The 26301-nt window shown below is 41.3% G+C and overlaps 1 protein-coding gene across 1 annotated transcript in view; it reads right to left on the bottom strand.

The window, feature by feature from the left end:
• Positions 1-26301, bottom strand: part of CNST (consortin, connexin sorting protein) — an 89159-nt gene that overhangs the window by 26971 nt on the left and 35887 nt on the right. The window contains exons 2-8 of the mRNA XM_075267695.1: positions 25466-25887; positions 23605-23801; positions 22094-22124; positions 20088-20174; positions 16509-16623; positions 15605-15626; positions 15393-15480 (exon numbers count right to left, since the gene is read on the bottom strand). Coding sequence (XP_075123796.1) covers positions 15393-15480; positions 15605-15626; positions 16509-16623; positions 20088-20174; positions 22094-22124; positions 23605-23801; positions 25466-25856 — 931 coding nt within the window. The 5' untranslated portion in view covers positions 25857-25887. The remainder of the gene's footprint in view (positions 1-15392; positions 15481-15604; positions 15627-16508; positions 16624-20087; positions 20175-22093; positions 22125-23604; positions 23802-25465; positions 25888-26301) is intronic.

Raw genomic sequence — 26301 nt, 5'->3', positions numbered from 1 at the left:
TTTGGAGTTAACAGCGGTGACAGAAGGTTAGACATATGGCTCAATACATTCTGATGCCTCAATCTCTACATGTCACTGGGCCAATACTTCACTGGCAGAGATTATCGCTGTGACATTAACAAATGCTAACGCAATCCCGTTAACGCTAACCCATTTTGTGTTCAGCATACATATTCAAACAAGACAAGGGGTATTGCTTGTAATCCATTACAGTCTCCTAAATTACTTGCTACCCCAAGCATGGCAGAAACAAGAGCCTGTAACACTCATACAAACGGAGCTCGGAGCATGAAACCTGCGTGATTAATGTTGATCTTTTTAGGATTAGGAAGAAAACACCAGCTGCTGTCTCTGACTTCGTATCCAGTGTAGTCATGGTGTTAGCAAGCAAAAACAGTTGCTGAGCAGAAGCGATAGTGACAAACAAGTGGAAGTTTCATGTTGTAGAATAAGGGAATACAAATAGCTTAACAATAAATATCATTGAAGTTCAGAGGTGAGATTTCCTGGCTTCATGATGAGCATTCAGCAAACAGGCTGAAATGTCTCAGCATTTCTAAGCCCTGAAGGAAGTTTTGCATCTCAGAGCCAGGGTTCTGTTTACCTGCTATGTTAACACAGTTTACATTGACTCAATTTCTGCAGTAGTTATCCAATTCACTGATTATTAAAAAGTATGAAGGACTATAACCACTATGCAGACTATCATCCTGCATCTGCATACACTTCAGAAAAGTCTTCCAATACACTTTCCAATAATATTTGAAATTTAGTAACAAACTTGACAAAAGAATTTAAGTCTGCCCTAATCCTGTCTAATGTTTAAACATCATAAACTTAAAGAGGACCTTTTACCACCTACAGAAATTCAAGTTCTGTTCTAGCCTCCACCATTCCTAAGCAACAAACACGGTTTTGGTATCTGATGTGCTATTTAATTCTAAACTGAAGGTTTCTATCTATACTGCTAGCGTATGTAAATTCAAGAATTTTTCATAAATACATTGCTTTAGAAATGTCGTTTCATTTGCCTGCTATGTGAAATAATTATTCCTCCCCTTTACACATCATTGTCAAAGCAAGTATGTAATAACAGTTTAGATATCATTACTGATTGCTCTCTGGGGTGCCCCCCGTTTTCAAAACATGGGGCCATAGCCTAACGCTCAGAACCAAGTTTCAGAAAAGCTGCCTTTTTGTTGCAGATTTTCCTGTATTTTTTTTTTTTTATCAAAGCCAAGCAGGACTTCTCCGCATTTTTCAGGTGGAAACGGTGGACCCCATAATAGTTTAGAGAGTCCGTAGGATAACTGCTTTTTAGGAGGATAGGGTTTCCATTTTCCAATTCCAAGAACAGAAACCTAAATGCAGGCTTCTGCACTCATGAACCTGATTTTAACAGTTATTCAAGTTTTAGCAAATAATGGAAAGGTTTACAACAGTCTATGCATACATTTATTAAACTTCAAGATCACTGCTTGTAGTCATTGAGTAGTAATATGTTGTTTTAAAGACAAAATCGATATTTTCTTTTCTTATACAATTAATATATAATTAAATTAATTTTCTGAATGTGGAAAACTCTCTGGGTAACCAAGCATTATAATTATTTGAGGTCAGCTTATGTTTTCAGGGCTACTATTGATTACTGTGTCCTCACTATTACCCATTTCCATCGTGTCACTGCTCTGCTCTCATTAGTTTATGAAGAGATTTTCACAATGCTATTGCTAGCTCTGCGATACAGTAGTGCACACTATTGAGTGTTTTAGGATGCTATTACTGCATTGATATGGGTTCATTTTGTTAGTCTTGATGGTGGTTCAACATTAGAGATGAGTGAACACTATTCAAAACATTCATTTCGAATAGCACGCTCCCATAGAAAAGAATGGATGTAGCCGGCATGCAGGGAGTTAAGCGCCGGCAAAGTCTGCGTTCCGGCTGCTTCCATTCATTTCTATTGGAACGTGCTATTCGAAATGGCTGTTTCGAATAGTGTTCGCTCATCTCTACTCAACATCAATTCTAGCTCTGTGTGGCAGATGGGTGAAAGATCACTTTCCAAACTAGTGACCATTAGACAACTGCACAACCCAGACACTTCCCTTAAAGTGGCATTTCCATCTCAATGATCCTACCTATACTGCTAACTTATGAAAATGGAAGATATTTCCTAAATACATTACTTTAACAATGCTGATTTGTTTGCCTGCTATGTGAAATTATTCCTCCCATTGTTTAAACATTGTTTCCATGGAGAGACCTGTCTCATCAGATAGGACAAATGATGTCAGTCGCTGCTTTCTATGGAGCGTGCTGTTCGGATCGGCTGATCCGAACAGTACTCGCTCATCTCTATTATCTACAGCTCTGTTGGCAGGACAATCAGGTCATCTAATTGCAGTTTGCTGATAAAGGCCCCCAGGAACCTGGTCAGTTATTGCTCTATGTGAACAAAAAGATAACAGTAATTTTGTTCTCAAGAAGCACAATAAGTGTTCTACACAAACCTGTTTAATCTAATCTAATCTATTCATATACTTATTGTGCATATTATTTGATCTGTATTTATATTAGATTTCTAGTCATCATAATACATAATCTCTCACAGTAAAGGCAAAGTCTATATTGTGACACTTCATATTGTCCTGTTCAGCAAGATGGTGGGAGGCTACTTTGTTTGAAGAAAACAGGAAGTGAGAAGAAGAGACAACAGGCAAAACTGCAGAAACGGAGATTGGAAAACCCCTTAACGGGGTTGTCCACTTTCTGACCAATATTGAGAGACAAATATTATGGTTTGTATATTAAAAAGTTTCCAATATACTTTTTTCCAATATACTTTCTGTATCAATTCCTCACAGTTTTCTAGATTTCTGCCTGCTGTCATTCATTCTTTTCTTTTTTTCAACTGTGATTTTTATTAATTTTTTGTCAAAAAAAGAGAACAAATAACCATATACTAGAATCAGCCACTAGAACAACAAAAAAACTGTCAAAACAAGCAATAATGCAATTAAACCAATGCTACGGTAGGGTAAGAGGTCAAAAATAATTGACAGAAACACCGGAGAGAGACAGGGAGACACAGGACTAGAGACAGGAGACAAGGAGGGGGGATGGGAGGGATAAGAGACCACGTATAGAACAGTAAGTGTCCCAAGGTGCCCAGATGGTCCAAAATATCTCCACTGTATTATTGAGAGTGGCAGTAAGAAACTCCAGACACTTAACATTTTTGATACGAGCAAGTAGAAAGCGGGATGAGGGGGGTTGGGTACTTTTCCAGTGATGACCTATAAGGGACTTAGCTGCAGTACAAATATATAAAAACAGCAAGGAAGGGTGTGCTGTCATTCATTCTGCTTACCTCTAGTGGATAAAAGTCTGACCAAGGTCATGTGATTTACAGTCCATGGTCATGTGATGAGCACACAGGTGCCGCTCGTTATAGTCACAGCACAATAATCAAATATCTGCCTGGTAATCAGCTGTGTAAATCACATGACCATGGACCGTAAATCACATGATCATGGTCAGAGTTTTATCCACTAGAAGTAACAGAATGAATGACAGCAAGCAGAGATCTAGAAAACCATGAGGAATTGATACAGAAAGTATATTGGAAAATTGTATATCTTTTTATTGTACAAACAATAACATTTGTTTCTCAATATTGGCCTGAAAGTGGCCAACCCATTTAAGGGTATATATATCTTACACCAGGGGTCTCAAACTTGCAGCCCAACTGCGGCCCTCGGGACGAAAGTTTGCAGCCCCCGCGCAGCTCCCTGCATGTCCCGCTATAGTCATCTTTCAGCCGGCACACTAAGACACGCCTCCAATAGTCACGTGACGTTTGATGTCACACACAGGTCCTTGAGTCTTAAACTGCAGCAGTACTAGCTTTTCACTGATCACCCATCGCTTTTATTGCTGTTATAACAGATGGGTGATCAGTGGAAAGCTAGTACTGCTGAAGTTTAAAACTCAAGGACCTGTGTGTGACGTCAGACGTCACGTGACTATTGGAGGCGTGTCTTAGTGTGCCGGCCGAAAGATGAAGAGATGTAGTATTGAGAGGAATGTGAGATGGTGTGTGTGTGTCAGTAACCTAGGGGCAGAGATGGAGGGGGGACATGAGCCTGGGGTCACAGATGGAAGGGGGACATGAAAATGGGGGCAGATGGATGAGGCACATGAAATTGGGGCAGATGGAGGGACGACATAAAAGTGGGGACAGATGGAGGGGGGGACATAAAATGGGGCAAATGAAGGGGGATATCAAACTGGGGGAGAAATGGTGGGGGGAGATGAAACTGAGGGTAGATGAAGGGGGGCACTTAAACTGGGGACAACTGGAGGGGGCATTAAACCATAGGAGTAGCTGGAGGAGGACCTGTCTGCCTCTAGTTGTCCCCAGTTTATTGTCACCGTCCAGCTACCCCTACAGTTTAATGTCTGCTTCTAGCCTCCCGAGTTTAATGTCCTCCTCTAGTTGCCCCCAGTTTAATGTTCCACTTCAGCTGCCATTCATTTATTGCCCCCCTCCAACTACCCCCACTGTTTTATGTCTCCCTCTAGCTGCCCCAGTTTCATGTCCCCTCTAGTTTCCCCCAGTTTAAACTGGGGCACCAGGAGAGGGACCTAATACTGTGGGGCAATTGGAAGGGAACATTATAATGTGGGGACATATAGTGTACGGGTGACTGTAGGATTATACTGTGTGGGGACACATGAAAAATGAAGAATGGGTGGAGTCATCATAAAATTGGGCGGGGCTAAATTTGCTGTAGCGAGCATAGCTTGTGGAAAACCTGATGTGGCCCAGCCTCACCCAGACTCTACCTCCAGCGGCCCCCGTGTAAATTGAGTTTGAGACCCCTGTCTTACACACTGGAGTGGCTGGGAAATATATAAGCTCTGTGCACATCATAATATATAAAGACATCTACGGGTTCACCCAAATTTTTGAACTGCCTTGTGTATCTTGGGATGTCAGTGAACACAACATATAAGCATCCTACTGCAACTGACCTGAAGTGGCTTCTTCATGCTTATTATCTTTTATTGTAACTTGCTTGCCCTGCTTGCTTTTAATATTTCCTTTTTTTTGGCAAGTGGCTTACTTGACCCTTACATTCCTTTAAACCCACTGTAAAACAATGACCTAGGCAGTTTTGTTAAAAATCATAAACCTGTACATAAGACATCAAGCCAAGAGGCGCAAGTCAAAATTTTACTCTCTAGTTAAGTGGGAATAAGATAAAGTTACAACTGTCATATTAGTATTTATGAAAGTCTCAGATTGTTCTTGAGAACCAAGTAGTACAAGAACGCAAGTTTTTTTCAGGACTTCAAGGGAGTCTGTCACCAGGGTGAAGAATATTAAACCAGCAACACAGTTAAAGGTCAGTTCACACGTGAAAACCGCCTAGCTTATTTGTGCGAGGTAAAAAACCTCGGGGAGTTTTTTTGACGCTGTTTTTTGCATTCCACGCGGTTTTTGACGAGGTTTTTGACGCGGTTTTCGCTAGCGGTTTTTTTTTCCTATATGTGCTATAGAAACTGCAGGCGAAAACCGCGCGGTTTTTTACCGCGCGGTTTTCGCCTCCCATTCACTTCTATGCAATTCTTCAGGCGTTTTCCGCCTGAAGAAAGGTCATGTCGCTTCTTCAGGCGGAAAACGCTAGGAGGAAAAAAAAAGCTAGTGGTTTACATAGACCACCATGTTAAAGGAGAGGTTTTTGAAGCGAATTCCGCTGTCAAAAACCTCCCCTTTGCCCACGTGTGAACTAGCCCTTAGATAGGTCAGGCGCATCCAATTGTAATGCTTTTTTTAATCCATGAAAATTATTGCCTCCATTTTGTAGATTTTCATTTAAACGTAAATGAACAATCTGAAATACCAAGGGCGGTTCCTTTGCTCTAAACTTCTCTGCTTCACTCTACCCAGGATAGCCCTCCTTCCTCCCTTTCATCTTTGAGTGACAGGGCCAGGGAACCAAGATTAAAACTCATCTGTCACTCAAAGAAGGAAGAGGCGTATCAGAGCAGTGTGAGGCTTGGCAAAGGAGCAATCTTCGGTGCTCCAGATTGCTCATTTACATATCCTGAAATAAATGAATATCTCAGCAATAAGGGCATTAATTTTCATGGGGAAATAAGCATTATAATCAGGTGTGACTGACCTAGTCATGTTGCTGGTTTAATATGCTTCACCCTGGTGACAGACTCCCTTTAAATATTAGTAAGTCATCATTATTAGAGATGAGCGAACAGTAAAATATTCAATATTCGTTTCGAATAGCCACTCAATATTCGACTGTTCAATTGAATATCGAACCCTATTATAGTCTATGGGGAAAAATGCTTCGTTTCAGGGGATCCCACCATTCGACTCAGGAGGGTCATCAAGTCCACTATGACACCTCAGCAAATGATGCCATCACCTTTGCAATGAAACTGGGACAGCAGGGGAAGCATGTCTGGGGGCATCTAACAAACCCAAGTCACAATTTTAACCCAACATCACAGCCTATCAACTACACATTTTCCACACTCAAAAAAACCTCTATAAAAGTGGAAAAATACCTGAAACCTTCTTTCCTCCACAATTGGATGGACAGAAACCCAAATTTAAGCTAAACAAAGCTCGGTCGCCTCCCAAAAAAGATTGTTTTTTTCTTTTCAACGAAGGGAGCTGCAAATTTGGTTCCAAGTGTAAGTTCAAGCATGAGTGCACCTCGTGCGGGGGCTCACATGGAGCCAATAAATGTTTAAAAAATAAAGGAAATGGATCTGATGCGGCTGGAAAAGGGGGCGACTCCGGGATGTCTGGGGAGGATGGAACCGTATCTAAGTAGATACTCGGATAGGGCTGCGGTGCAGTTGTTGTGGGAGGGTTTTAGTTTTGGGTTTAAAATTCGTTTTGTTGACACCCCAAAGAAAAGCTGGTTTGCACGTATATAGCAAGAAGTGACTGCTGTGGATTCCTGCTATTTTGTGGGGGACACCACTAAAAAAAAGCTGGTTTGCAAGTATATAGCAGGAGGAAACTGTTCTGTATTCCTGCAAATTTTTTATTTGGGGGGGACGACACACCTCAAAGAAAAGCTGGTTTGCATGTATATAGCAAGAAGTAACTGCTGTGGATTCCTGCTATTTTGGGGGGGACACCCCTAATTAAAGCTGGTTTGCACGTATATAGCAGAAGGTAACTACTCTGTATTCCTGCAAATTTGTGTGTGTGTGTGTGTGTGTGTGTGTGGAGGGACACCCCAAAGAAAAGCTGGTTTGCACGTATATAGCAAGAAGTAACTGCTGTGGACACCTGCTATTTTGTGGGGGACACTCCTAATAAAAGCTGGTTTACACGTATATAGCAGGAGGTAACTGTTCTGTATCCCTGGTTTCCGTCCATGGAAAGCTGGACTCCCGTCCCTGCAGTGTATAGCTCTGAGAAGAGCTGTTGTTATTCGGTTTTTCCCTGCCTATCTCAAGCTAATGCCTATCTAGCCCTCAGCAGATAAGTTTCTCTCCCTATCTCTGACCGTAAATCTGGCGAATGTGGTGGCGGCCTTTCTTATAAATGGGAGGTCACATGTTTTCGGCAGCCAATGGGTTTTTTCAATTTTTTTCACTGCCTCTGTTGTTGTAGTTCCTGTCTCACCTCCCCTGCACAGTTATTGGTGCAAAAAAACACGCCAGGGAAGGTGGGAGGGGATACTAATTTTTACTGCATATGCCGCGTGGTATTCAATTGGAAACGAATACCTCGAACGGCCTGATATTCGATCGAATACCTATTCGATCGAACGGTGTTCGCTCATCTCTAGTCATTATCATTGGTGGGGGGGGGGTATCAAATTCTCAGCATTCCCACTGATCAGCTGATTGAAGGGGCAGTGGCCCACAGGTGTAAACAGTCACCTCTGCTTAGTGACTGTGACATCAAATCTATTAAGTCTCGGTGTTCTTCTCCAACAATACATGAGCCTAAGCACCACAGTATCTTTTATCAGCTGACTGGTGGGGTTGCTGGAAGACAGACCCAACAACTTGATATTGATGATCTATCCTAAGGTTATGATCAAATTTAATAAAAAAAATAACTAAAAAAAAGTCTATGAGAAAAGCCTTGTAAGTTCCAAATATTCAAGTGAAAGCAGCTACTTATTCCCAATGTGATGTACTGAATGGTTGTTCACTGTGACCAATCACAGTTGTTTTACCAGCAAAAAAGGGCATGCTGCTAAGTAGGATTTCAGAGAAGTCTCAGAAAAGCCCTTTAAGTTCCTCATATTCCGGTGAAAGCAGATGACTGTGAGCGTCCCACTAGCTACTTTTTGAAAATCTTTTTGAGCCGGATGTTTGTAAATAAAACAATTAAATAAGAAAAAAATAAAAAGTAAATGTATGGAAACTATACCCGGCTTGTCATGCAGATAAGAGACTTTGCAACAAGTCTGCAAAAATGTGACAATGCTACAAACTATGTGTCAGATCATTTTCACAGGAAACACCAAGGCTTATCACCGCGTGCAAATTAACCACATACATATACTGACACTCCCAAGTACAAATTTTCTTAATTCGCCTGCCTGCCGGCCCAAGAATTGAGTAAAAGCTTAAAAAGGGTAAAAGGGTAGTAAGGTATGTTCTAGCGGACATGGCCAAAAAACCTGTAGAATACGGGTACTGGTAATGTAACCGTACAGTGTTCAAATATACCAATCCAGCACAAATGTCACAATACGGAATTAATATCATAAAATATAACTTTTAATAAATCAAATAAAAGAAATAGCTGCACATATTGACCAAAAATCTCATATTGTGTATATATAACCCTTATATATACAAAATATCTTACTAGGATCATAACCAAGATGTTATCTGCAGGGATCAGTTCTTAATATCAGTATAACACCGCATATATCCAATAACAAGAAAGAAAAAAAAAAGCAAAGAGGAATATATTGGTTCAATCTCTCCCGTTAGCCAATTTTCTCAAGAAGGTCAGGTACAGCTTAGTAGCAGTTCAACAGTCCCTTGCTCACCCTCTTGTATATAACCTGACCCCCACAAAAAGACTCCTACATGGGCAATACCAAAAGAACTATCCCTCAAAAAAATGTCCCGTTCTTTCCCTAAGTTTCATAGTGGGTTAGGCCAATCTTTAGGGGACCTGTCAGCAGTTTTTGGTGCTGGTGCTTACCTTTTCATGTGGCCGGCCCTATCAGTGATTGACAGCTCTCCATGTATGAATGTACAGCTCTGGAAAAAATTAAGAGACTACTACAAAATTTTCAGTTTCTCAAATTTTTGTCTTCATTGGTATACTTTTAAGTAACATGTACATTGTTCTTTTACTATATGAACTACTGACAACGTCTCCAAAATTCAAAGCAAAATATTTTATATTTATTTGTAGCAAACGAGAAATCATCAAAATAATAAAAAAGAAGCAGTGCTGTCAGACCTCAAATAATGCAAAGAAAACAAGATCATATTAATTTAGAAACAATACTAATGTAACTCAGGAAGAGCAGAAATCAATATTTGGTCGAATAACCATGATTTTTAATCCCAGCTTTCATGCGTCTTGGCATGCTTTCCACCAGTCTGTCATACTTGCTTTTGGGTGCCCTTATGCCACTCCTGGCACAAAAATATAAGAGCTAGTTCACACGGGGGCAATGAGGCAGATTTTGATAGCAGATTTCGCCTAAAAATCCACCTCCATACAATGGTGGTCTGACTGCTAGCAGAAAAAAGAAGCGACATGACCTTTCTTCAGGCGGATTCCGCCTGAGGAAAGCAATAGAAGTGAATGGGAGGCGAAAAAAAAATGACCGAAAACGCCTAGCTTTTTTTTTTTTTTTTTTTTACAGTCCGTTCACTCTAGGGGACGGGAAAAACCCCTGGCGTCTTCTGAAGCAGTTTTCACCAAAAACTGCTCCAGAAAATGCTCCAAAAACGCCTCAAGGTCAAATTAGGAAGCAGTTTTTTTCGGAACCAAAATAAGCCAGGCGGTTTTTACGTGTGAACTAGCCCTACGCAGTTCTTCTTTCTTTTATGGCTTGATGGTCTTGATGTGGTGCGTCTTCACCAACACATTGATTGACCTAGCTGTGTGGCATAGGTCATTGTCCTGCTGGAAAAAACAGTCCTCAGAGTTGGGGAACATTGGCTGAGCAGAAAGAAGCCTTTCATCAATGAGAAGCAAAGGAGAGCCAGGCTGAAGTTTGCTAAAGACTATATGGATTGGACCTTAGAGGACTGGAGTAAGGTAATCTTCTCTGATGAGTATAATTTTCAGCTTTGCCCAGGTCATCTAATGGTTAGATGTTGACCTGGAGAGGTCACTGTGAAATTTAGTGGAGGATCAGTGATGATCTGGGAATGCTTCAGCAAGGCTGGAATTGGGCAGGTTAATCTTTGTGAATGAATCAAACCACACACAAGGTTATCCTGGAAAAACACTTGCTGCCTTTTGTTCAGGCAATGTTTCCCAACTCTGAGGACTGGTTTTTCCGGCAGGAGAATGAGCCATGCCACACAGCTAAATCAATCAATGTGTGGATGAAGGAGCACCACATCAAGACCCGGTCATGGCCAGCCCAATCTCCAGACCTGAACCCCATTGATAACCTCTGGAATGTAATCAAGAGGAAGAGGGATAGTCACAAGCCATCAAACAAAGAAGAATTGCTTACATTTTTGAGCCAGGAGTGGCATAAGGTCACCCAAAAGGAGTGTGACAGACTGGTGGAAAGCCAAGACACATGAAAGCTGGGATTAAATATCATGGTAATTCCACCAAATATTGATTTCTGATCTTCCTGAGTTAAAACATTACTATTGTTGTCTCTAGATGAATATGAACTAGTTTGCTTTGCATTATTTGAGGTCTGACAGGTCTTTTTATTATTTTGACAAATTCTGCAAATAAATACAAATTTTTTTGCCTTGAATTTCGGAGACATGCGAATAGTTTATATAATAAAAGAAAAATGTACATTTTACTCAAAAATATACGAATGAAGAGAAAAATCAGAGAAACTGAAAATTTAGCAGCGGGCTCTTATTTTTTTTCCAGAGCTGTATACAGAGAGATCAGTCAATTACTGTTAGGATCGCCCGCTGCACGAAGTTAAAAAATAAGGAACAACACGATCTGGCCATTGAACGTTTTGTATGCTCTACAGGCTCTGCTCTAGAATAACTACTATGTCTCCCACAGACAGCACATGGAGAAATCAGGATGTTCCCTAACTTTCTTGCTCATTCACTCTCAAACAGCATGGAGGACATTACAGAGCAGTACTAACTGTTAAATACTTGCAGTGTGACAGAAAACTTACTATTAGCTGCACAAATGTACGTGTATCTCGATTTTTTTTCTGCTTCCCTCTCTACAGGCTTCTATAGGCTTATGAAATATGATATTTCTATGAGGTAACAGATACAGTATAAATTTCAGAGTGAGTAGACAGTTGGGGGAGGGGAAGAGAAGAACCTAATGAAAGAAGTGTCAGTTTTTTTCTGATAAGATAGACTGCAGAGTTTATTCTATTTAACTGTACAAAATATATGCAGAATTTGATAAATAGTTGGACACACTTTAAGATGAATTAGGTTTAGCTTTAGAATGATCAAGGTAAGACCAATGTACATTGAAGATATTAAAACTAAGGGGTAGATATTGAAGATTGAAGATATTGACCAACTAAGGGGTTTTCAAGTGATAGCAGCACTTTTACAGAAGGGGTCAAAAAATCATTGCAGCCTGCTCGGCATGTTCACAGAATATAGAAACCCCTACGCCATGTGTCTCTGCACTGAGGACGGGAGTTGGGGTTCCACAGGAATCAAATTTTGTTACAGGGGTTTCCTCTAGGTAATAAGCTTAGGAATCATAGCTTTAGTAAACATGCATTGTGTTATCTGCTGCTTTATCCATATTTGCTTTCAGCATTATGAAATGATTTTGCCTAGATGAATAAAAATCAATCAAACCCAAGTCTTAATTTCCACTTTCAGAAAGACATTATAGATCTTTCCTCCCTCTCAACAACATTAACAGGCATCTGGAAATAGCTTGCCTGGAAGAGGCTGCTGCTATCAGATTGCACTGTGTGTTTTCTGGCCAAGAAGGTATCAGAAGAAAGTAAGTATAATCTGATGGGAAGCTCCGCAAGGCTTTATAGTTGTGACCTTTATAATTAGAGACTTGTAATCTGGTCACTAAAATTTCTGTGAAATATTCCACCCACCATAGACTATAAAAGCAGTACTGAAAAGTCCAGGGATAGAGATGGATTTGAAAGAGGTCACGTTAGAAATGCTCAGAGTATAGTTGTACTCGTGCTATCATTTTCAGAACAACTAATCCTAAGGTTCCCTGGCCTTCTCCTTTTTCTTACTCTTTCCAGTTCACCTCTCAGCATTAACAGATCATAGATAAATGTGATCAATTGCTAGCTCGATTTTCATCTAGATCACATTTACAAGTATTCTATTGCTGCAGAGATGTCACGTTCATCAACCCCCCTTCACCGTCACCTCTCTTTTTCTGCATCAGCATAAAGTGAACTTCTTTATTTCTATGGATCTCATTAACACTATAATCTAATGCAGCGGTGAGAACTACAGGTCACAGTAGCTCATGCATGCCCAGCATTACAGACAAACGCAGGGCAGGGCAAACCATGGGGCATCACAGTGGTTAGTACTAAAGCTTTGCATGGGTTTTCTCCAATTTCCTCCCACACTCCAAAGACATGCCGATAGGGAATGTAGATTGTGAGCCCTATACGGGACAGTGACTGACAAGGTCTGTAAAGCGCTGCGGTATATGTTGGAGCGCTGCAAGTAAGCGAAATACTGACTCCTGCTCCTACTTCATAAATGGCTGACAGCTATTGCCACATAGAAGCAATAAAGTTCCCCTAATTCAATAAAAATAAAACAAAAAGAAAGACTCGCAACTAAAGTCCTTAAGGAAGTAAATGTTCAAAAAACCATGACTAATTTATATACATTAAAACTATTAATCATTTTATTCTGAAGCTGGATTCAGTAATTTTTTTTTTTTACAGACTCCACCCAAAACTAGTCTTGACTCCAAAGCCTTGGAAACAAATGACTAGATCTTACAGAGATTGACTGATAACCCCCTGCAACCCTATGTTACAGAGGATGAAGGCACAGAATTTTCTGTCAACATGAGAGCTACGTTTTTTAGTAAAGCTATTTTGCAATAACGTATTGAAAAACCACCACATGGCCAGTACAGAATTTCATCCAGTAGAAGTTAACAACAAAGTTTCCAAAAGAAATACAAGGATCAGAGATCATAAAAGCTCAAGAAATTTATACACAGACTGCGTTATAAAAAAAAAAAAAAGTATAACTTTTCAATACACTTTAATTTGTAGACTCTGTAATTCCTGAGCTTAGGAACCATTTCATCTTCCAGGCCTACTTCACACCAACAAAGCAGAATTGTACATCACTGCCCCAAATTCTCTAGGTCACTTCCAGATTTCTAGTGCATGGTGTGGACTTCCCATTTGACACTTCTGATCAGTGTATGTGAATGTGATACACACTTCTTTTTTATCCACTCACATGCTACACACTGTGTACTAGATAAGTATTTATTTATTTTTTTAACTTGAATGTTTTGTTACAACCTTTGTAATAAAAATGAGTTTAAATAAATGTTAATCGACAACTGTTCTCAGGCCACAGGGTGGGCCCAATTTTACTATCTTTATCACAAAAGGAGAACTCCATTGTAAGGTGGTTCTCCATCCAGGGCCACTGTTAGGGCAGTACAAGTGGGAGAACTGTCAGTGAATTAGCCAAAAACATGAAAAATGATGCCATCACCAACACAACTGCTACCTCTGTGCACAATAACACTGTTGCCCACACTGGCACTGCCATGCTTAGGGAATCTAAGTAAATTCGGGTTCTAACATTTCTGTCCTCTCTTCCTTGCCAATCTCACAGAAGCATGATGTGTGTGTTGACTGTGAGGAGGAGATAGTGGCAAACCACGGTGGAGGAAGATCTGTTCAGTTTACTACTTACAAAGCACCTGGCACATTGTGCTTTAATAGCTACCCTCCCCCCCCCCCCCCCCACACACACACAGCTCCAGCCACTGTTTAATCCATCAGAGCCTTTGCTACACTCTAGGTTTACTGCTACCTTCCTCCAAAGGAGTCCTACAACCCACTTGTTCTTCTGCCCCTCTCCCTATAAACCCCATTTACCCCAGTCCCACTTTATCCACAGAGTGCCTGTCATATTCTGTCTCAGTGTTTGATCCCCCTCTGTCTCCATTTATCCCCACAGATTCCCTGTTACATTCGGTCTCCTTGCATCCCCTACAAAGACAGTGTCACTTTGTGTCCCCATTCCTGCAGAGTCACTGTCACTTTCTGTCTTCCCTCCCCCTTTTCCTTAATGGACCTTGTTACAGTCTGTACCTCCACCTTCTTCCTTTACAAACCCACTACTCTCTCCAAAAATCCCTGACACCTCCCTACACACAAATTTCCTGCCAACTTGTGCATCTACCTTACTCATGACCTGAGAAATTTCTGATGGCAGGCCTGCTTCTTTCAGGATTGATTCTTGATTGGTTTTGTTCACCAAGCCATTTAGTTATCACGTTTGCTTGGAAAAAGGCGCAACATTAAGTTGAAAAGGTATTGCTCATCACCAAATTGCTTCTGGATGGATGGGAAAAGTTGCACCTAGGGAGGAGGTTTAGATACCATTCTTTATTCATGGCAGTGTTCAGCAAAATTGTAAATGAGCCCCACTCTCTTGGATAAAAAACAACCCCTGCATGAATGGTCTCAGGATACATTACTATTGGCATGACACAAGACTTAAGGTAGCACTCACTTTTTCTTTTCAGTCCTCCAGAAGCCACTTCTCTCCAAGAAAAAAAACAAGGCAAACTGACATGAAGTACAGGGTCTGGACGTCCGAGGACTGGGGTAAAATTATTTTCTCTGATGAAACCCCCTTTAGACTGTTTGGGACAAGTGGAAGAATAATTGTCCTGGGAAGTCCGGTGTAGCATGAATCCCGTGTCATACCCATAGTAAGAAAACTACCATGAATAAAGAATTCTATCTAAATATCCTCCAAGCAACTTCTCCCAACAATCCTAAATCAATTTGGTGATTAACAATGTAAAATTGATAACTAAGTGACTTTATGAATAAAAATCACGATTTTGGTTCCCAATTACCATAGAAACATCTGACTAAAGATCGAAAAACAGCAAGCTTTGTGAAAATCAAAATTTGTGTCAGTCTTATTACATTATGGCTATGTCGGTGGTTAAAAACACATACCTGGACACTCAGCAGATAGACCATCTACATCACATGCATCTGATCCCTGTAATTGATGGAGGCTTTGAATTCGCTCCGAAGCAAAGAACTATGGCAAACATCAATAAATGCAAGTTAAAAATTCAGTTAAAAAAGGACAAAAAAAAAAATACATGTCCTACAGGGTAGAGCAGTAAAGTGCTCACAGAATGTAAGTGAGCTTATACACTTACCTGCCATTTAGTGGTCCGAGGGCTGTGAGGGAGAAATGAAACATAATCAGAATGGATTTTTGTAGCTTCCACTTCTTACGCTGTAGAGAAACTGGCACATAAACTACAAGCTCTCGATTTCCTGTCTAATATTAGAATGGAACTTGTCCAGTACTGAGTACTAGTGTTGGAGTATACCAGCTCATGGGAACAGCTGTGCCCACCACTTTCATCAGATGTTACTCTACTATTAAATGGGCTGGCCAACAAATCATATTTACTGCCTATTCACAGAATAGACAATAAATGTATTAACATAGAGATCCAACTGCTGGAACCCTGATGACTTTGAGAACAGAGGTCCTATCGCTACCGATACACAGATCAAGAGGGCTGTGGAGTCAGTAGGCCGAGCCAAAAATTACAATTCCTCTCTCTCTCCTCAGCACGACTCCAACTCCTGCTCTGATTTAATAAATGGCTGACTGTCAGGATCAAACAGATGCTTTTTTTTGTGACTTGGAGGAGTTTAGTGAAAGTGATTCAATCCCTATGCAAATAAATATGCAGTCAGCTGTACAAGCTAATTATACATTATGAATAATTGTATAAGATTATTGTAATTAATTAATTTAATTTAATTGACCAAGGACTATAATGCATTTGTCTACCCTGCCAATTGCATCTAGAACTGATCATATTCCACTTTTCTGATGATATATGTAAAGCTGTATTCTCTGGGAGCCTGGGGAACCGCGTTTGGGTCCACAGCAACTGGACATTTGTTCCAGCCTTGTGGATAGGGAATAAGTGTCCATATCGAAAACCCCTTTATAGAACAAAATAAACCAATACATGTAAATACGTCATCTATACTCTTCAACATGTCTGTAATTTTAATGCAGAAACGTGTATTGAAACTTACTCTTGATGAGATCCACATATATTATAAAGCATTTCTATCTCTTGGCGGTTTAGACCATTCTCCGTGTTCTGAGATGAGCGAAGTGATGCAGACTTGGTTGTCTTCCATTTTGTTTCTATATGGATAAAGGTGACACAGATTTATTAAGTCAGTCACAGAAGATAATATTTATTACTTTGAACTGTTGCCCCGATTGGAAAGGACTAGAGATGAGCGAACACTGTTCGGATCAGCCGATCCGAACAGCACGCTCCCATAGAAATGAATGGAAGCACCTGTGACGCTGACTTTGCCGGCGGCCGGCCGGCGTCACAGGTGCTTCCATTCATTTCTATGGGAGCGTGCTGTTCGGATCGGCTGATCCGAACAGTGTTCGCTCATCTCTAGAAAGGACCTGTTGACAATGTGTAACTTCCATGAAGGGAATCTGACAGGGAAATTTGGGATTCTAAACTAACCACAGGCCCCAAATCACACATAATACAGCCATCTGTACCTGCAATAAAATTTTTTTAAAAAAGTTCTTCCCTGAAGCCAGAGTACCTCCAGCACTTGCACAGTGAAGGTGGGGTGTATGTCCTTGGCTTCACTGAGCAACTGCGCAGGCTCATAGAGATTAAACTCATTTATAGGATTTTTTTTTATTTATTTAGGACATGGATAATTTTAAAACAGGGCAAAAAACCACAAGTCTATAAGGACCTGTGGGTGATTTTGTGTCCCAAAATGACCTGCAGGTTCCCTTTAAAGAAAGGTTAAAGCAAAAATACTTTTGATGCAGTCCATGTGAACCACAGCTACAAACAAGGCACCCCAAGAGAAGAGCAATATGACCCTGTATAGAGAAACCACACTTTAATTCTTATAGATAAGGGGACTACACCGGGGCATGGTAAAACTGGGATGCAACGTAAACTATTGCAGGTTGAATTACTGCACAAAGTAGGATCAGTTTTAAGGGTTAGTTCACACAGGGTATATTGGGCCAGAGTTTGACGCCTAATCCGGCTCAAAAAAACACCTCCCACTGAAATCAATGGGAGCCGGTCATTTCCTTTTTCCGCGAGTGGGGAAAAAAAGAAGCAACATGCCCTTTCTTCAGATGGATTTTGGGGCTGATTCAGCCACGGACATCAGCCTTGCGACAACTCCTTCCTGAGTAGGCCCATTCATTTGCACTGCACCGTCATCCAGTCACAGCTGGCCGTTTTTTGGACCGGAATCTAAGGCGGCCTCCGTGTCAAATTCCGGTCCAAAAAAACTCACGTGTGAACTAGCCCTAATGGTACTGTAACTGCATCCTGGGGCAAACCTCACTTACTACATGCTGCTTTTCAGCAAGAGCATTGGTGCACATTTTTATTTTTAAGAAATACAGTGGAACGATCCCACAATTCCAGAGTTTCCCAAAATGTAAGATGAATTATGTTTTGCTCTGAACTCAGGAGGTGAAAGCCAGAATATAAAGAAATGGCATGTTTTTCTTACATATGACTAGTAGAAGCTCATCATGAGCTCCTGACTCCCCTCAAAGTAAAACCTTGTAATTGAGCTACCTGCAAGACTAAACCTAGAAAATATCAACTCCATGGAAGACAGAACTAAGGAAGACTAAAAACATCCTAAGAGAAAAATGAAACAAGAACAAAAAAGGAACTTAAAATACAAGACAAGAATCCTACCCACAGACTGGCTGTAAGCAACAGGAGCATCACATCTGACCTGACATAATCCCACATCAGAGCTGAACATATCTGAAGGTAAGGCCATCCTACTCCCCAAACCAAGTAGATCATCCCTCAGAAATAAGGAAGTTGGGAACACCCTCAGAATTTGGGAATCTGGGAAATTACAATATGGATATTGAAAACTTAGAGGAACAAAGCCCCAGCTCTACAGCTAACAATAAGACAGAGCTTAGGACAAGATCTCTGCACAGTAGGGGGTCAGACACCCTGGAGAGTGTAAATGAAGGAATGAAGCTAACAAAGCCCACAGACTCTAATGCTAAGAGCACAGCCTCTATACACAGCAGGGGGCAGGCCACTCTACAGATTACATACCCTGATAACATGAGTGCTAAGGATAAAAGAAATGCAAAGAAAGCCATTCTCAGAACCCATGCGGAGATCCTGTTTGACGATTACACATCAAACAACAGAATGACGAAACCTTATTATGCACAGTGAAAATACAGGAGCCTGGCACAATGCAATATGTGGCCACTATAAACAGAGCACAACAACAGAAGATACTGATACAGGCAAAATAACAATCAGAATAAAAAAACCACAAGGGGCCGGCGAAGTGATCCTCACAACATCAATAGGCAGGCTCCCCCTATGGCTCACCATACAGAAGAGGGCGCTAGCTTTCCAGGCGCACATCCAGGGGAGCAACCCCGACTCCTACCACCACCAAGCATGGCTAAGCCACAGAGACCCGAGTAAACCGAACACCCCCCAACCAAACAACAGCCAACCACCAAACCAAAAACACCAACAGATGATGACCAAGGCCGAAATAAAGGCAACCACTGAGGCAAACAGAGAGCGGTACATCGAAGAATGGAGAAATGAAATAAATAACTCTAAGAAACTCACCGTGTACCAATCCCTACAAAGGGACTACACCATGGCCACCTATCTGGAGAGAATACCCCGCCCCAAACACAGACAGACCCTGAGCTGGTACAGACTGAGCGCCCACAGCCTGGAGATTGAAACGGGGCGGCATAGGCAGACGTACAAGCCACGGGAGAACAGACTGTGCCAACACTGCAACCAAGGGGCCCTAGAAGACGAGACCCATTTCCTGCTATACTGCACCAAATACTCAGCTGTGAGGGCCGTCTACTACCAAAGACTCTCTGCCCACAGACTTCATATCCGCAGACGAGAAGAGGAAACTCTACAGTATATCCTACTGGGAGAAGAGGAGGCTACTGTGGAGATCGCTGCCCAATACGTGTCCAGCTGTCACCAAGCAAGAGGAAGATAAGACACATGGACTATCAAACCACCCACCCCCCTATGGACTATTAAACCCCCCACCCAAAAGATCCCACGGACTGTTACACCCCAAATCACCCATCCCACCCCCCCACACAGCTGTCACCAACTAAGAGGAAGATGAGACCCCACGGACTGTTATACCCCAAACCACCCACCACCGTCCCCCCAACCCCAAGCCTCCCCACCCCCCTACTTTACTAGCTTTGGCAATGCCAAATATCTATTCGGACGTGCTAATAAAGCTTGTTTGATTTGATTTGTTTACTATGCAATGGGATGAAAATGGGATGAACTCCCCATTTGTACATTACTTTCTTGTTCTTTTCCTTTAGTTTTCAATGATACAGTGTGTGGTCTGACACATTTATATGAAACATACTTCAGAGGCTGAACATAGGAGTCACTAAGTATCTAGGTAACATTTAAACGCAATTACATCAAAGCATTAAAAGCAGAACGTACCGATCCAGACGAGCAATTCTTACATAAGCAGCATGTGAACAGTGTCTAATTAATAAATTCCATGTGGCAAGAAGCAAGATGTACATAGTATTCATTTACTCACCCCACTGCTCCTGAATAGCAGACAGATTTGCAAGTAACTGCTCATGATAGGCTCGTTCCAGCTGGATGAACTGCATTGCTTTCTCATCTGATCGAGCAGTCAAGAATCACGTCCCTTTAATATCAAATATGAAGCAGGAAAAGTTCCCAACGCAACAGTCAATTTATTGTAAACAGGGAGAGGGTAAAATTGTGGATGGCAGGTATCTGCCATTGAGGTGGATATGGTCAGTGAGATAGGAGACTGGAGTGTAGGATTGGGATTTGGGAGTTGCTACAGGTCCGCTCCTATACTCCAGTCAAGGTGTTGTGAACCTCATGTGAACCTGGTACAGCCATTACAGAGGTAAAAACGTCCAGAGGTCAGAGTGAGGTGGCTGTCTTTGGAAATGGAGTCTGTTCAGCTGCTATACCAACTGTACGGGTGAGGAGCTCTTCTGAACCATTTTGTGCCCTGAACATTAAGAACGGTGTATGTTATTTATTGTTTTTGGTGGTGTAAACTGTTTTAAGCTAGAATGTCGGAACCGTTTCCAATAAAAATTGCACGTGTGAACTGGTACCTACGCCTCCGTGTGCCTGACTTACGAGGTAACCAGAGCTTCTGAAGGACCTGTGTTTACAACACTAATGATCAAAGTAAATGGGTATGAGGATATGCCAGTATACAAAACCTATTTGCAAATAAAGTATAGTGATTAAATCTTTTAAGTAGTTTTCTACACAGCCACTTACTAGCCCAAATAGCCTGATTTTTAGGGTTACAACTTATAGTTCAGCTTCAGCTTGCTGGTCAAGGATGCTCAGTCCCAGCACTAGGAGCTATAGGAGAGGAAAACCGTGGAGGATGAGGGAGCTGTAACTGGGAATTGTGAGGCTCAGCAGTGAGAAAGCATGATTTGGAAACTTGCCAGGAAAATGCAGGCAGAGGAGAACAGCCTGGAATAGATGCCAGTAATGCACAATGGATACTCTAGTCTACTTCCCACATAGGCTACTGCTGAAGACAGGTACACCAGCTGCACAGAGGAGAAGCACATAGTAAAAATGTAATTCTACATGTTTGGGGTGTAACTGCAGGCGTGGAACTTATGACCTTGTAGTCTTCTTTCACGATGTCCAAAGGATGAGCTGCCCCTTTCACACATGATGACGTGACCCAGAGTCGGAACCAGCCCAAAACCACAAGGTAGGGTGCCTAAAATCCCTGAAGGAACCCTTTCACCCTGTGTTTTATGGTATTAGTTGAAAAAAACATTCATAGAAAGTTACCCAAAATATTTGTTACAGGTTATCCCAACCTTAAATTAAAGGGATCCTATCATTCAGAAGTAATTTTTTCTCTCCAACACGTCAGAATAGCCTTAAGAAAGGCTATTCGTCTCCTACCTTTAGATGCCTTGTCCGTGCTGCCGTTCCATAGAAATATCAGCTTTTGCCGGTATGCAAATGAGTTCTCATGCTGCGAGAGAACTCTCCAGTGCCGCCTTCATCTTCTTCAAGAACGTCATCTTCCTGGGTCTTCTTCTGGCGCAGGCTTTGAAAATTGTAGGATTCGGGCAGAGCCTACTGCACCGAAGAAGACACAGGAAGATGATGTTCCTGAAGAAGATGGAGGCGGCGCTAGAGAGTTCACTGGCAGTTCTCTGGCTGTTTGAGTGCTGGGGCCCGCCCCCAGTGTTTCGAGAGAACTCATTTGCATATCGACAAAAACCGGGATTTCTACGGAACAGCGGCACGTAGAAAGACATCTAAAGGTAGGAGATGAATAGCCTTTCTTAAGATAAGATAATCCTTTAATAGTCCAACAGTGGGGAAATTTCAGTATGTTACAGCAGCATAGTAATACACATACATTCGGGGTTTTTGAAGTATAACAATACAAACTACCTCTTCTTCAGATCTCACTTGTTACGGCTTGAACAGCATGCAGTAGAAAAAATTACTTCTGAATGATAGGATCCCTTTAAACATTGTATTGAATTTAATAAGGAAAAAAAAGGATACAATCTTCTTCCTGAAAATAAGTTTCCGCTATCTAAAGAGAGAAAATATAGAAGAATAGATCAATTCAATACTTAATGGCTGAACTTGATAAAATTGAAAGTTTCATTAAGCGTTGTATTAACAGGTTTGTTCAGAACCTGGAAAGAATTGATATGATCACACCTGAACCCTGTGACAGTGAGGGTGTTTCAGTCTTCGGAAGACATTCTAGCTATACGGGCAGAGGCAGCCCTGCTCCTATTCAAGTGATTGGGAACAGGGCTGCAGGGCTCCATTCACTTGAATAGAAGCAGAGCTGCTTCTGGCCATATACCTTATATACAGCTTATAAGCAGCCGCATCAGCTGACTGATACAGGGTCCAGGTATCGGACCTCGACTCATCAAATATTGATGACCTATCATGTGGATTGTATCAATTATCTTCAGGTCCTAGACAAATTCTTTAACATTTTACCAAAATATGGCAAGTAAGTGTCACAATCTTTGTATACTGCACCTCTATTTTTTTTTAGTTAAACTTTGTTTCAAATACAAGAATTTCTAGAACTACTTCTTCCACTAGCAGAAATATTCTGATTATGAAATGGAATAATCTGGATTTAGCATTCCACAACTTCATATCACAAAAGCAAAAACTGCCCAATATCACCATCAAATGTTTAAAATTTCAACTGGACTTAGAAAGCTGGTATATAAAGCTACATTCACATCTAGGCCAGTCTCTGTTTAGACGAAACACTGGAAAAATCACAATACGAAAAAGTTTTGCAAATCCATCGTTTTTGTTTGACAGTTTCAGTTTGAAAGAACAGACTCCCGGCGGATTCCTTTATAGTTAATGAGTCCGTCAGGCTCCGTTGGGTTCCATTGTTTTAGAAAACTGTGTGCCCATTGTTCTGCACTGCTAGAGCACATAGTAGTAGGGTTGTGAACATAATAATGAACATAATATAAGCAGTTTTGAAAAAGTGAAATATGGTCTATCCATATGATAGTAAATGTATACAATGTTTCCTGAGAGCAGCACAGAAACTGCGCTTCCAGGCTTCTCAGTAATTTGATGCCTTACATGTGGGGCACAGCTATAGGTGTATAGTGCAGCAGTAACAATTGCCAACAGGTCCTGGAGCCAGAGGTGGCACTATTACAGATTTTGTATTGTGGCCTAGGACTTTGAAGTTATGCCTCTGCGCGTGGGCATTGCATTACTTGTATTAACTAATGATCTCTGATGATGCCAGTAAATAGAATATCTCACCTCTGAGGTCGGTAGGGCATCTGCACTATAATGGGCGGCACATTGGAGAGGTTTTGTTTTAAAGTACCAGCAAATAAGAAAGAAATAATACTGTGCTACAATGTGTACTATACAGAGTATAAAGTTATGGTGTCTAGGGAACTCACCACGCTGATCAGCCATAATCCAGATACCAAGTATCCAGTGTACTCACGTTTTCAGTAAAACATAAACAACACTATAAGGGTTTGCATTTTGCTTAAATCACTCACCTGATGAAGGCAAGTAGGAAGCATTCGACCATCTGTCTGTTCAAACCCTTCCCGAATGAGGGAAAATAGGGAGTCCCTAATTTGGTTTCGATTCTTGTGTTCTGGGCTAACATGCGAGTCAAGTGTGGCCATGTCATGAGCTGAATCCCCACACTTGTTATCTTCTAAAACGGATATATCAGCTGCCGCAGAAAACCCTAAAGAAATATGTTACAGAAATATTAAAATGTTTTCCATAAAAGGGGAGTCTTAGACCAAGAATAAGAATAAGATGCAAAATAAAATCAAATCAAAAGTCATTCAGGATAATTTGTTGGAAGGTTCACATAAGAAGTGAAAAAAGCCAAGCCAGACTCACACAATTCTATGATAAATATGCAAATCTATTCTCCAGGATGTAATTAGGAGAACAGTGCACTCTGTATGCCGCCCTCTAGAGGGCAGCATCCTTAACATCATGCATGACTCAGTTAATAAGCCTACTATCATGATGTGGATTTAATTGCCAAATTAGCATTTCTATTCCAAAAGGAACAGATTCCCAGCTATGGACACCACTGTTTCGGCCTATTGGGCCTCCACAGCATAGCGCAGGGATACTGATTTGGCAGAGTGAGAGACTATAGACCAGGGTCAGGGGATAATCGTACATGCTGAGGAGGCCCAATAGGCCGAAACAGCACTGTCCATAGCTGAGAATCTGTTCCTTTTGGAATAGAAATGCTAATTTGGCAATTAAATCTGCATCATGATAGTAGACTTTTTAACTGAGTCATGCATGATGTTAAGGAGGCTGCCCTCTAGAGGGCGGCATACAGAGTGCACTGTTCTCCTAATTACATCCTGGAGAATAGATTTGCATATTTATCATATTTTTTACCCAGAATCCCTAGCAGAGCAGAAATGACTTGTAAATCTCCCTACTGCCTATGTAAGCAAACACTCTCCCTGATGTGTACGATTATCCCCTGACGATTCTATGAGGCAGATTTATTATCCCTGTATGCCAGTTTTCTAGTGTACACGGCATAAGAAGTCGCAATTTTTTTTGCAACACTTTACTGCCATATCTGGCAATTGGCCCTGCCAAAATTATTGTTTTTGCCAGAAATATGGAGTAAATGATGGTGAATGTGTACGTCACTTGGTACACAGCCCGGTGAAGGGTGTGCCTCATTTAAGGTTCTGTGGCTATGAGGACCAGCATGAGTAATGCCAGTCTTCATTAACCTGCCCCAATGAGTTTGTTCATTCTCTGCAAGATTCTGCACTTTTTCCATTTCTGAATCAGCACTGAAAACATCTCAATTCTTCCTCCTATCGTTTTAATAGGAATCTGGACACTAGTGGTGAAGAATTTTCAGCAAGCTTTTCCAAAATCAGTAGCAATGACAAAGGATAGAAGTGTCAAGGGCTATCTTGCCACTTTTAGTGCTGAAAACAGTCGAACATTTCAGAGGGTGGCCACACACCGATTACTTTCATTCTATGGGGCTCATGAGCATACTGTGTTAGTATATCCTTACAGCAAACGTCACAGATTTAGAAGTCGCAGCATGTCAATTATATCTATGGAAACACTGACAGTTTCCCTATAGGTTGAATTGAAGCAGAAAGTCCGCAGAGGAAAACTCTCTGAACTTTGTGTGCAAAGCGCTGCAGGAGGAACTGCGATGTGTTGCTGCCACAGTTTTTGCTGCGGGATGACATGTGGGGCCTTCGCTTTAAATGGTTTCTGCACAGTGAAACAAGATTCCCGATGACTGAAAGGTATATAAAACTAAGAGCCGTACTTAGCCGTATGTTTGTTGCTCTAAGCAATAGACTTATAATAATAATATAATAGATCTTATGATTCTACCTGTGGATTTTCCATTCTGAGTTTTCTTATTTTTATTACCGCGTCTCCCGGCCACACGTTTCCCTTTAGCGGAGGCTCCATCCTTCGTTGAGAGAGGTGCAGAGGCCAAGCTTTCTACCACTGTCCGATCCTCCTCACAGCTCTTCCTGCAGCTAAGTTGTCCACACATCAGGTTGCAGTTTTCATTATTATTAATACTATCCTGGGCATTTCTATTGTGAAGGCTGATCTCTGTGTCTTTGGTCAAAGGCTGCTCTCTATTTAAGTTATTCTCATTCAGGTCAGAAGCCATTTGAAGTGCAGTCTTCTCTGTTTCAACATTAGGACTATCTTCCAAACCATGCTCTGCGTTGGTTGGTAAACCTGCTTGCGGGGTTTCCTCTGTGTTCATTATGGTAGGTATTAGACCATTTCAATTACACCTAGAAAACATATTGAATAAAGTGAGATCATAATACATCTACACAACTACATGGTAGTACATAGTGATAGCTGCAGGTCAGTCACACTTTCTCTAAAAATAAGACAGCGTCATGTTTTTTTTTTGTTCTTAAAGATGGCTTAGAGCTTATTTTCAGGGGATGTCTTATTTTTCCCATGTATAACAATCCACTCACCAGCCCCCCTTACACCCCAAACAATTAGTCCGCAAATACCAGTGGTGGATTTGTGTCACTCCTGTCTCAGGTCGCTTCCCATTGCAGCAGTATTCCACTACAACCAAGTGTAGCAGTTGGCTCCCCCTGGTGACCGGAATCAGCCACAACGTAGTCATGCCAGCAGGATTACCCAATCTATGTGTAAGAGCTCAGCACTGCAAGTAGTCAACCTTTATT

This window comes from Leptodactylus fuscus, chromosome 3 (genome assembly GCF_031893055.1).
Source record: "Leptodactylus fuscus isolate aLepFus1 chromosome 3, aLepFus1.hap2, whole genome shotgun sequence".
Taxonomy (NCBI): Eukaryota; Metazoa; Chordata; class Amphibia; order Anura; family Leptodactylidae; genus Leptodactylus; species Leptodactylus fuscus.
The sequence above is the reverse complement of the archived record's forward strand: the minus strand, read 5'-3'. Positions and strand labels throughout refer to the sequence as shown.